At 40.6% G+C, this 12,497-nt stretch overlaps 1 protein-coding gene across 1 annotated transcript in view; it reads left to right on the top strand.

Moving 5' to 3' along the window:
- Positions 1-9,896, top strand: part of zswim5 (zinc finger, SWIM-type containing 5) — a 71,349-nt gene extending 61,453 nt beyond the window's left edge. Inside the window, exons 11-16 of the mRNA XM_044218778.1 lie at positions 970-1,072; positions 1,386-1,521; positions 2,239-2,396; positions 2,514-2,677; positions 3,383-3,464; positions 4,627-9,896. Coding sequence (XP_044074713.1) covers positions 970-1,072; positions 1,386-1,521; positions 2,239-2,396; positions 2,514-2,677; positions 3,383-3,464; positions 4,627-5,489 — 1,506 coding nt within the window. The 3' untranslated portion in view covers positions 5,490-9,896. The remainder of the gene's footprint in view (positions 1-969; positions 1,073-1,385; positions 1,522-2,238; positions 2,397-2,513; positions 2,678-3,382; positions 3,465-4,626) is intronic.
- Positions 9,897-12,497: the final 2,601 nt, after the last annotated feature.

The following is a 12,497-nucleotide window of genomic DNA, read 5'->3' on the forward strand; positions in this document are numbered from 1 at the left end:
TAAACTGATTGTACCCCCTCATAGAGAATAGAGTAATGCTAGGCTGCTTGCAGTGGATAACTAAACTGCATTTATGGTTTGTTGCATATTAAAACAAGCAGTGTGAATTTGCCTGGTGTAGACAATGTTGCCATGAAAGAAAATCACTATAATTAAACGTCTGTGTCAAGTAATTGCCATGCAAAAAGAGAGAAAAGGTCACAGCACTTTGTTTCCTGAAAAACAAGCAGAAAGTCACCGTACTTCACTTTGAATTAGAATAAATCCAAGGAACATTTCTTTGTGTGAATGGTAATCTGCTTTAGAGTGCTTAACATGGCTGCTGTAGACCTTTCTTAATGTCATGGGAATCAGCAACAATATTAATGTTTAGGCAAGGCAAGTTTATTTGAATAGCACCTTTCAACAACAAAGCAATTCAAAGTGCTTTACATAAGAGATAAAGGCATTAAGAGGAGATATAAAAGAAACTCAAGGCAATACAAAAAGACATGCATGAATATGATTTCTAAAGAATTTAAGTTTTTAACAAGAATTGCATTTAAAACCAATCAAATTTCCTAAAGGACCTGTTAATGGTGGAATAAAGTCACACTCTGTCATGTGTACTGTAACGGTAGATACACACAGATGCAAGAGTGTGAGGTATTAAAGCACCCTGCTGGTCCTTTAATACCTCCAGCTCAGAATCTCTTCTTAAAAAGGCATTTAAGCTTCAAAGTTATTTTCTCTTATCAAACAGTTATAAATCATGGATCTCAATTTATAGCGAGTATATTCTTGAATGAATTCTAACATGATCTCATTGACACTTGATAGAAAATTCTGAAATTAGTCAAAGTGCATTGGAAATCAGTAGACGTCTTCAGATCAATTTAGCACATTTGTCTCTCATTTTTTATTGATACTAAACTGAACATTTACTGTATGATCACAGTGAATAAAATGTGAGTTGTGAATATGTTCCAGGTGTGTCGTAACGAGGAGCAGATTGTTGCAAAACTTCAAGAACTGGAGCTGGACGATCTCCTGGTTCAGACTCTTCGGAAACAGGCCATACAGCTGCTTGAAGGTACAACAACATCTGTTTGAGTTTGACGAGGAAAATATTTTAATTGCTGCTGTTTTTTTCCAGCTCATATTAATCACATTCTAGATGAGAATATTTCAGACATTCACACCTTAAAATAAATCAGTCCCTTTTCATTAGTACTGATTATTATTATCCTAATTTGACCTGTAGTGTTCATTTACCTGTCAGCGTTACATCCAGGCTGTGCAAACAAGACTGTGCCTCGTACATGATGGTCCTTCTGGCTTTCTGGCTTTCACGTTGTTTAGAAGAAAAATAAAGGTAACTTCATTTTGTCTTTCTCTTGGTCCAGCTGGTCCGTTCAGCGGTCTAGGTGAGGTCATCCACAGGGAGAGTGTTCCCATGCACACCTTCGCCAAGTACCTCTTCTCTGCCCTGCTGCCACATGACGCAGACCTGGCATATAAGGTGGCTCTCCGCACCATGAGGTCAGTTTCCCAATTCAGTGCAGTATTAAACGGCCACAGATTAGTAGAAGTGCTATGTGTTGCATGTGTTGTTAAACATGAATGCATACTGTGTGTCATTTTTAAATGATTTGTGACACCCTCACTGTAAAGTGAAAACAAATGAGGAATGGCTGGCAGCCTCCGTCTTAAGACATGGTTAGTTACAGTGTACATAATAATAGTAGTAGTAGTGGTATTGGTGATATTGTATTGCATTATACTGTGAGGTGTTTCTAGTATTTTGTCCACCCTTACTGATATACTTCAAAGCAGTTTTTATCAAACAGTTTCAACAAAAACTGAACATTATAACCTTCATGAAGGTAGGATTAATTGTAGGGTTGTCGTATTAGACTGCATTAGTTTTAGCTAGGTGTACTTAATAAACTGGTAAACTCAGTGTATAGAGGAAGTAGAAGCTTCCAATCATTCGTGGTGATGCTCTCATTTGTTTTAGGTATTTACACTATTATGTCTTAATTAGTAGCAAAAGTAATATGATTTGTTAAAATGCCACGCATACTACCTTCAAGTTAGAATGAATTCCCTGTAGTATCTATAAACCATTTTGTCCTGATGCAAATTTCAGTGATAAAATGTATCCTAGATTTAATTTTAACTGGCTTTTTTCTTTGATGAAAACTAAAGACATGGTGAAAAACATGGCTCAAAACTAATGTTGGATGTTTCTGTCAGGCTGCCGGTGCTGGAGTCCTCAGCAGGCTCCGGGGACGTTGGCCACCCTCATCATGGCATCTCCATAGTTCCAAGTAGATACCCGCGCTGGTTCACACTGGGGCACCTGGAGTCACAGCAGTGTGAGCTGGCCTCCACCATGCTCACTGCTGCTAAAGGTACTGTTACCACATCCGCACACCCACAGCTGTAATCGCAGTAGAATGTAGAAAATGTCCCTTCAGATGTTTCTCTCAACAGTGCGTGCTTGTCAATAAAGTTTTTTTTGCCTGCAGGTGACATGCTGCGGTTGCGGACGGTGCTGGAGGCCATTCAGAAAAACATCCACTCTTCTTCCTTAATCTTCAAACTGGCCCAGGATGCCTTTAAGATAGCCACACCCGCAGACAGCCCGCCTGATATAACTCTGCTCAACGTGGCACTGGAGCTAGGGCTGCAGGTACTGTGTGTGTGTGTGTGTGTGTGTGTGTGTGTGTGTGTGTGTGTGTGTGTGTGTGTGTGTGTGTGTGTGTGTGTGTGTGTGTGTGTGTGTGAGAGAGAGAGAGAGAGAGAGAGAGAGAGAGCGAGCAGGCGTAGTACAAGGGTGAGTCAGTAATTTTCATAAATCATTTCACCACAAAAAAAAAAATCAGAGCACTGGTCACCAGTCAAAACATGCAACAATTTCCTTGAACTTGTAATTTCTGCAGGCCTCCGCAGCCCCACTACAAATTAACAGAGAAAACATCACACAGCGTCTTACCGTTGTTAATGAGAAGAAACCACATAATTAAGCCTTTTGGGTTCCACAGTAAACACAGAACAACTCTTTAGATGATCAAAGCTACAGTGTCGTTGTGGCTTCTCCGGCCTCTTTCTCCTGAACATCGGCTGAATTCCTGTCAGCAAAACTGACAAAGTGCTCAAAATGGAAGGGTCACAAGTAGTCATCTGTGCAATTAGGAACACATTTTGGATACATCTCTCATCACTGGAGACGTGGTGTTGTACTAACTGTTAAATTATGAAAATCACACATTTCATGTTCACATATGTTAGAATGTCAGAAAAACTGACATAATGAGTAAGTGTAATGTGTTCTTATTCCCATTGTACAAAGTAGCACGATCAGAAAACATCAAAAGTCTGCATGTGTGCTTTGCAGGTGATGAGGATGACTCTGTCCACACTGAACTGGAGAAGGAGAGAGATGGTTCGCTGGCTGGTAACCTGTGCCACTGAAGTCGGTATGTGATGCCTTTTCACACACACCAGTAAAACCAACCAGACCCACCCAGTAAAACAGGAATCGTAGTCTAATTATGCTCTCCATAGTGTCTCTTTGGTCTACTGTGATGCATTTTAATTCAGCTTGAAGGCTGACTTTGACTTTGAGGTACAGCTGGGTGACAAATTAAACGAAAAACCAACAAGCGTCATTAGGCCAGCACAAGCATCCAGAGCAGCTCCAGTGCTCCCTGTCATTGATTCTTCAAGTCTCTGAACTCTGCTGGTGGGATAAACACCATGTTCCCACAAGATATACCCTCACTGGATATTTTGATGATGGTGGTGGAGAGCGCTGTTTAACAAAATCTCCATAGCATATGATTCTCGTTAGTTTCATCTTCACCCTACCATTCAGTGACACCTCGTGACCTGTATGGAAGCATCCACATTTATTATCTTTCTCCACTCATTTATTCAGGTCTTCCCTTTCATTTAAATAATTAGCTGTCTGTAATTGGCTGATACACTGGCACCGTTAGGGTTTCAGTAGTTGTAGAATACATTGCTAAATAGGTGATGTCTGGTTAATTACAGTTTGCGGCTGTCCATATCAAATGAAAAGTTTCAGTTAAGAGGTGAAATGTATTTCAGCTGAGCCTTCAAGAACAGAGCCTCTAATCGCCTCATATGTAATAAAAAAAAATGTAATTATTGAGACACGCAAGGCCTTAGTTTCAAAGTGTTTCTTAACTGGATAAAACAGGAACAAGTCAATAACTTGTTTTGCTGATCAAAGCTCATAGCCTGCTCAAAAATGACACTGGGAAAGGAACAGATACTGTTTAATAATAATAATAACAACAATAATAGAGAACTGGGGGTTTTTTTTGTGCGTTGAGCTGCAGAATATTGTAAAGATCCTTCTGAAGGATTTTGAATGCTATTGAAGTCTGTCAAACTAAAGGTTCCCATTTCAGAATGAACTGCAGTATGGTCAGAATTATCTTCTCTTTTTTCCTCTCCCCCGCTCCCTTGTCAATTCTGTCTTTTAACAGCAGAATAAACTGGAGAAACAATCTTCAAAGTGCTCTCAAAATGTAGAATCATACCAGTATCGCAGGATTTACATTCTGACCACAATAAATGTTAACTCTTGTCTTCCCGTCTACTCCTCCTCAGGTCTGCGGGCGTTGGTGAGCATCTTACAGAGCTGGTACACTCTCTTCACACCGACCGAGGCCACCAGCATCGTGGCGGCCACCGTCATGTCCCACAACACCATCCTGCGCCTCAGCCTTGACTACCCTCAGCGTGAGGAGCTGGCTAGCTGTGCCAGGACTCTGGCCCTGCAGTGCGCCATGAAGGACCCCCAGAACTGCGCTCTGTCGGCTCTGACGCTCTGCGAGAAGGACCACATCGCCTTCGAGACTGCCTACCAGATTGTGATCGACGCAGCATCCACCGGTATGACTTACTCCCAGCTGTTTACCATCGCAAGGTACATGGAACACAGAGGATACCCGCTGCGGTCCTTCAAGTTGGCCTCCCTCGCCATGACCCACCTTAACCTGGCTTACAACCAGGACACTCACCCAGCTATTAATGACGTGCTCTGGGCCTGTGCGCTCAGCCACTCTCTGGGTAAAAATGAGCTCGCAGCCATTATCCCCCTGGTGGTGAAGAGTGTGCACTGTGCCACGGTGCTGTCTGACATCCTGCGGCGGTGCACCATGACGGCGCCGGGTCTCGCCGGCATTCCCGGGAGAAGGAACTCTGGGAAACTGATGTCAACAGACAAGGCGCCGCTGCGGCAGCTCCTTGACGCCACGATCTCGGCATACATCAACACCACGCACTCTCGACTGACGCACATCAGTCCGCGGCACTACGGAGAGTTCATAGAGTTCCTGAGCAAAGCGCGGGAGACTTTCCTGCTGGCACAGGACGGCCACATTCAGTTCGCCCAGTTCATAGACAACCTGAAACAGATCTACAAGGGCAAGAAGAAACTGATGATGTTGGTCAGGGAGCGCTTCGGCTGACCTTGCCCCTCCCTCACAGGGACCCTCTTTTGGGAAGCAGTTAAACTTATTTGTTTCTATTTAAGGTTTTTTTCCTTGTATTTTTACTTTTTATGTTGAGCCATTTGTTGACTAAGTCTTAAGTTTTTGTCCTGTTTTGTTGTTTTGTTTCTTGAATGTGAACCAGGAAGTGTTCGCAGTGCATTGCTCTACTTCACTGAGACTGCAAAAGGGGGAAACGGCTTGAAATGTCAAAGAAACAACAGCAAAAACAAAGCATTTTTCTCCTCCACCTAATGTTAAATCTAGTATGAAAAAGTCAAAAGACTGTGATGGAAAAAAGGAACTTTTGTTTTTCGGCGGCACATGACGATTTAAAAACCAAAAGCTTTTGTCGGATGGGGTACTTACTTTGAGCCAGAAGACGCTTTCAGCTGGGGTTAAGAAGAAGAAGAGGAAGTGGTTTTCAAAGTGGAAGGATGTTATTCCAAAAGAAAAAACCCCCACTGAGGTAGAAATCACACGTAGTGTTACTGTCATACCTCGACTGTATCATTTGTCAGCTTTAACTTCTCTATCAGAAATGGCCTCTTCTTTCATTCAGGGCATCTTAGAGTAGAGAAGAATACAGAGCTACATATGTGTGGTCTCTCTGTAGTAGACGTCAGTACCAACAGGTTTATAAACTTGACTAAAGCCACTCTAGACTAGCTCCGACCCTCTACACCTGCTGGTCAGTGCTTTTCCTTAAGAATATCTGCAGAGGAACAAACTTCACAGAGTGCATGTTTTCAAATCCAGAAGCCTGAGAGTGACATTATTCAGGCTGTTCTAGCTAAAGTAGAGTAGTTGAGGCTCCACATGCACATATGTATACAGTATATCTCGTATGTCCTCCTATAAGCTTATTAACAGTGACAATACACAACTGTGATGAACGGAGGGGTCACTGTACTCCCATCTCCAGTGATACCACTGCACTGCTGTACAGCTATTTGTGGCCAAAACCTTTTAAATCGTTAAGACTCCAGTGGTCACCTTTCACATGCTAGATCAAGATTTAGTCAATAAGCAATATAAGTCTGCGCTTTTTATCACATAGCGGCATTCATTTCACCTTCTTGTATTCTGTTAGGAAGCTTTGGAACATATTGGGACCTTGTTGATTTCAGTGACTGTTACTTGTTAACTCTGCCTGTAGCTAAAGTCCCTTTTCCATCTCAAGAACGTTTGCCGGAACTCAGGAACTTTTGCAAGAGTTAGTTTCTTTGTTTCCCAGAACTTTTTCATGAACCCAGAGCCCATTTTAAGAGCAGAAATCTGGTTCTGATTTTGGTTATTTTGATCACAGTTCCTACACCAAAAGCCCTGGCAGCCCAAATAGTACTTTTTACCAATTGCTATGAGTTCTTGGGGTGACCTGTGCAGTACTTACCATTGCTGACTGGACAGACAAGCATTATTTAAATATAACAGCCAGCCAGAGAGAAGTCTCACTGTGCTCGTCATCCTCATTTCCAACCGCAGCAGGCAGCTGTTGTCAGCAAAAAAGTTAACCGACTGTACACTGGCTGCCTAGCACCAAACAGTAGATGGACAAAATTAGCAGCTAGCTGGCGAAAACGTAGTGGAGCATTTAGCTTTAACAGATGCTAATGTTGCTCCATCTCTGCTAGATTAGTAAATTAGCAACTGTTGCTAACACCATGCAACCTTGTACCGTAGATAATATGTCAGTGTTGCGTTCTTAACTTGTTGCGCTGCCCCCAAGTGGCCAAAAAAATCAGTTAACGGTGGTTTAAGTACTGTTTGGATAAACTAAAACAACAAAAAAGAAAAGGCTCACATTTAAAACATTAAAAACCACAGTAATTGCAGTAATCGCACTAGTCGCCATCATGACTAAAGTAAAAATTAACATGCTTAACTTAGGTGTTCCTGTATTTTTAAATTCCTCTAGTTCCTTGGTCTTATGATGGAAAAGGGTCTATAGTTACTGGAGCTCTTACCTGCTTCTGGTTGTGATCGTTGTGGACTATGAAGACGAATGGCCTTGTCTTTCTCAAAGGGTTGCAGATACACAGTGCAAAACAAAAAATACTGTATGTTTTATGACTTGTTGACTTAATCGTACATATTTGAGACCACATGCCTTGGCACAGGAAGTAATTTTTTCTTTATGAGGGATGTTCATGCTCCCTTTTCTTACCCAGTGGCAAAGTGTTGTTGTTAATGGCAGTATACTGTACAGCAAGAGCTTGAATCTTTACCAGTTGGACTAAACGTCATCGTACAAGCACTTCACACAAATACCTCTTCAGTACGTTCCTGCCTGCTTCAGCATTTATTTATTGATTGTTTGGTAACTTTGTATGACTGAGTAGAAATTGCAGGCTCACAAACAGAACACAGCGAATGAGTCAGCCTGTCGATGGCAGGGGATTAAAAGAAAAGGGTTTTTGAATGGAGGGACATTTTCTTGTCTGCTTTTACATTCCATGAGAGCTACCTTCACCCACTACCCAGGTAGTCAGTCACAACTCTGGGCCTTTTTGATCTGAAGAAATGCAGATAGAAGAATGAAAAAAGGAAAACTGAGCAAAAGAAAGAAAAGAGAGGCTAAACTCAGTTCTCAGGGACCTCACTTAAAGAAACAAAACAAAAAGTAGTAGCATTAAGCATTTAAGATATTGTAAATATTAAAGTGTCAATTCAGAAAATTGTAAAGTTATAATTATTTATGATAAGTATGTTATGTGGTTTTTTTTTTCTTTCTTTATTTTATTTTATTTTATTTTTTGGCGGGGGTGTACTTGAACAGTTTTGGATGGGGAGTTTGACAGCATTTTTTCTAAGAGCAAAGGCATTTCTCAGGTGCTCCTGTGTACATTTCTTTCTATTTGTTTTTGCTATAATAACTATTATTATTTGGATTTTATTTTTAATTTTTTTTTTTGATTTGCAAAGAAAAAAAAATCTGTGTTCCAAAAGGAAGCATGTCATTCGGAGTTGAGGAGAATGAGGAAGGCATTCATTTGTAAACAGATACGTACTAAACCTGACTATGCAGAACCACTTTGATGGTCTTGTCACCTCTTAAAGATGCCCACTAAAAACTTAAAGTGTGGAAGAAGAGACACAGTGGACTAAACCACTATTAAAGTGGCAGGCAAAGACAAGACCCAGCATGCTTGTATTTGGACAATGCGCAGTAGCCAGCTTGCATATGCTGCAACATGTAGAGGAGAAAAAAAAATGTAAATGGTGGAAAATGCCTTTCTGACCGATCAATGTACAAAGTTTATTTTTGCTTTACTTCTTTGTTGGTTTTATTTAATCAGGACTCAAGCCTTTAGTGTCTTCTCAGAGGTGTCGTGTCGTGTGGCGGCACCACAGTGAGACAGAACAATACACAAATGTTAGAGAGTCTGAAACAGCAACTGTATGAACAAAAGAGACGGCCTGTGGATGACCTTGTGTTCATTCCTCGTTGTGACTTGTTTTTCTTTTGATTGCTTTCTCAACTCCCTTCAGCCTGCAAAGCCGGCTGAAGTTCACCTCTTCTATCTTACTACCGTAGTTTCTTTATTCAATCTTCAGTTGTTCCTCATCTCGTTCCTTCTCACATAGGGAGGATTTTGGTTTGAAAGCAATGCATCCATGTGTCGGTGACCAGCTTTCAGTGCAGCCACTTCCTCTGTTGTCCTACCTTAAAACATCAGTGCACTGCAGCAGCGTTGTATCTGCACACAGTCAACTTTTGACTGAAACTAGTGCATTCTTATCTTTTGTTGCTGCAAGGTTTCTACATAATGAGGATAAAAAGAGGTTGAATTAATTTCTTGGCTGCTACGTTAGCATGATAAGGCTGTTTTCCTAAATCATAGATGAAAGAGGGATATTATTTTACCACTTGCTTAACTTGGAAGCTCCAGCCAGCTGCCTTTATGTGATGCATTAATTGACAGCATTACAGCAAAAGTTCCTCCCTCTAACTTGATCTGTTTTTCAGTCTGTGTTAAGTGGATCAGCCAGTTCCTGACAGTTTCTTTTGTTTTCCCTTTCTTTCTTTCTTTCTTTCTTTCATAGGAGAGTACTATTTGCTGGTATAGATCTAGTTCACCTACTATTTCCCAGTTTCTTTTGTTTTGGATTCTCTCTAACTTAAGGGAAAATTGAAAGTGTTTGTTGCCTCTTTGTGCTACTGATTATGAAAAGGTATTTCCAGTATTTGTTGCCACAGAAGTATGATAGCTTATCATCAACATTTGTTTTTGTTTTTTTTAATTTGTAATTTTTTGTGCAACTTCTTGAGCTACTGTCTATAAAGCAAGAATTTATTACTATTTATGTAACGCTACTACCATTTTATATTGATTTGTGTTGGAATTTCAGTGCTTTTCTATGAATAAAGTGTGAAACACATTACAAGGACTGATATTCAGTGTGTGTGGACCTTCAAGCAGTGATGGAAAGTCACTCAGGGCATTTACTTAAATACTGTATTTCACTAATTTTGTGGTACTTGAGTTTTTAAATTGTTTGTGTGAGACTGATACTTCACTATATTTTAGAGGAAATATTTGCACTTTTTACTCCACTTTAACTTTTTAAAAATATCTAAATCAAAAGTATACTAACAAGTTATTAACACACAGCCTTAAATGAAAACTATGTTATAGAATTGCCGTGGTTCCGTTCAGTGTACTGTAACGTTAGATGTATTTTATCAGTCTCACCTTCATCTACGAATTTTTCCATCTGTGGTGTGAAATCCAAGATGCTCACATTGAGATCACATTACTTGGCTTGTTGTTAGGATTATCCGTTCAGCACAGCTCGCTAGTTTTCTTATTTTGCGTTGACAAGGACAACAGTACCCGTATTCACTGGGTCAGACAGATGGTACATTTTAAGAATGCCCTCCGCTGCAGTGCAAGGCACGGCCTGTTGCCTGTGAACTTTCATTGCAGATGGAATAATTAATTTTTTACCCATAATTCAAGGTTTAAATAATAAGTGATAGCCCTGCACATGATCATCTTTTAAAGTTTGATTCATTGTTATGGATTAAATTACCAAACACTATATGAAGTACATACAATTAGCTCTGAGCTGACCAGCTACAGCATTAAAATGCTGCTTACACATAAAAAGATAATTGTGCTTTATTGCAACTTGGGTATCTTTTTTTTTTTTTGTAGTTTTGGCCATCCTTCCTTTCGTTAATAGAAGCATTGTACTCGCCAAGTCAAGTGCTGGGATCCTGGGAACGCAGCAATGTCAGAGAAAAAGAAGTCAGAGAGGGCAAGAAGCATGATGGAAACAATGGTTCAACTTTGACCCACCTTTTCTTCCACAGCTGCGCGCAGACACAGTTCTCCTATGCAGTTAGGGGTTATTACTGATATTTTGGGTGCGCTCATGTTCAGTTTACCTCCAAATAAAGTGATTTAGATAATCTGGCTAGTCTGATTGTCTCAGATTCCAGCAATTGCTTTTACATTGTTATCATACCCCCCAAAAAATAATGAAAATAAGACCCAAGTTGTAATTAAGTGAAATGAGAAATAATAATTCAATAAAAGAATATTTATGACATATAACGCTCTGAAAGTGGCCATTCTGCACTTGTACGTAAGAACTTTTCTGTTAATGCTTCTGTACTTAAGTAAAATATTGTATGCAGGATTTTTAAATGTAATGTATTTTACAGTGAATGTACAGCATATTTAATTGAAATGATCTATGTAAATAGTTAATTTTCCCTGATAAAATAAAAAAATGTACTATAAAGCTCATATGAGATATGATAATGTATAGCGCACACATGCAGAAACATCCGTCTTTATGTCTTACTAATTTGGTAGCAGGAGACTAAGGAACACACAGAACTTAAGGCAAATAAGCTTTCCCGCTTGTGCATTGAAACGCATTTCTGCATATCCATTTCAACTTTTTGTCCTGTATTAAGCGTATTAATATGTGTGTCAGTGTGCACTGTACCTGTTTAACAGCTGTATGTATGCTGTAGATCTGTAATATCTCGGGAGTGCTTTCTCACAACAATACACGGATAAAAGATTTTGCCAAAAAAAACCAGTCTGTATCCCAGCCGGTGTGGCACAATCCTGCATTGTCAGCCATCCAACCACCAGCGTTAGTGATAAATGAAGCACATGGAGGCCGATATAGGTCCATCAATCTTTCACTCATTTGTCTCTTATCAGAATATTTTTCTTCTATCACTCCTCCTTCACCGCTTCATCCTCATTCATTAGAGATTTCTGCAGAGCCATATGAGCAGACAATCAGGCCATCAAGAAGTGCGAAGTGTGCTCGTGACACAGTGTGTGTGTGTGTGTGTGTGTGTGTGTGTAAATCTAGATTGATTGGCTGATAGTAAATGAGCAGATTTATATTAATTATCCAGACAGATAGATGGAGAAGTGATTGCTATATGCTCAGTCTGTTTCTCCGCAGCTTGCACTGTGTCTCCCAAATCTCTCTCTCTCTCTCTCTCTCTTAATCAATCCAGCTGTCTACACAGGCCGCGTTATGGCTTGTGTTTTACTAGCGCCATATGCGTGTAACTACAGTCTTTGTGTATTGGGCACTGTGTACCGCTAAAACGTGGGTGACCTACACTTCCATGCTGCGCCTGAACGCATCCTGTATAGACACAGACGGAGCACCGAAGCTGCTGCTGCTGCTGCTCTGCTGACGTGCTGCTCAGTCACAGTGTAAAGCACCAGTACACTCTTCTTCTTCTTCTTCTTCTTCTGTGATGGCCGGCTTTTCACTCCGAATCACCAGGCTGAACATGGTGGGATAGAAAGTTATCATCAGCAACGAGGGACAGTCACAGCTGTCAGCATCTGCATTAGTGTGAAGCATCTCAAGGTCTTCAGACTAAAGCCAGAGTTTCAGTTTCTCCCTCCGCCTCCCTCCATAACCACTGTGGTAATAATGCCTATCAGTCTCTGTCACAGCGGGCTGTGTGTGGATGTGTGTGTCCATTCATGCATG

This window comes from Siniperca chuatsi, linkage group LG13 (genome assembly GCF_020085105.1).
Source record: "Siniperca chuatsi isolate FFG_IHB_CAS linkage group LG13, ASM2008510v1, whole genome shotgun sequence".
Classification (NCBI taxonomy): domain Eukaryota; kingdom Metazoa; phylum Chordata; class Actinopteri; order Centrarchiformes; family Sinipercidae; genus Siniperca; species Siniperca chuatsi.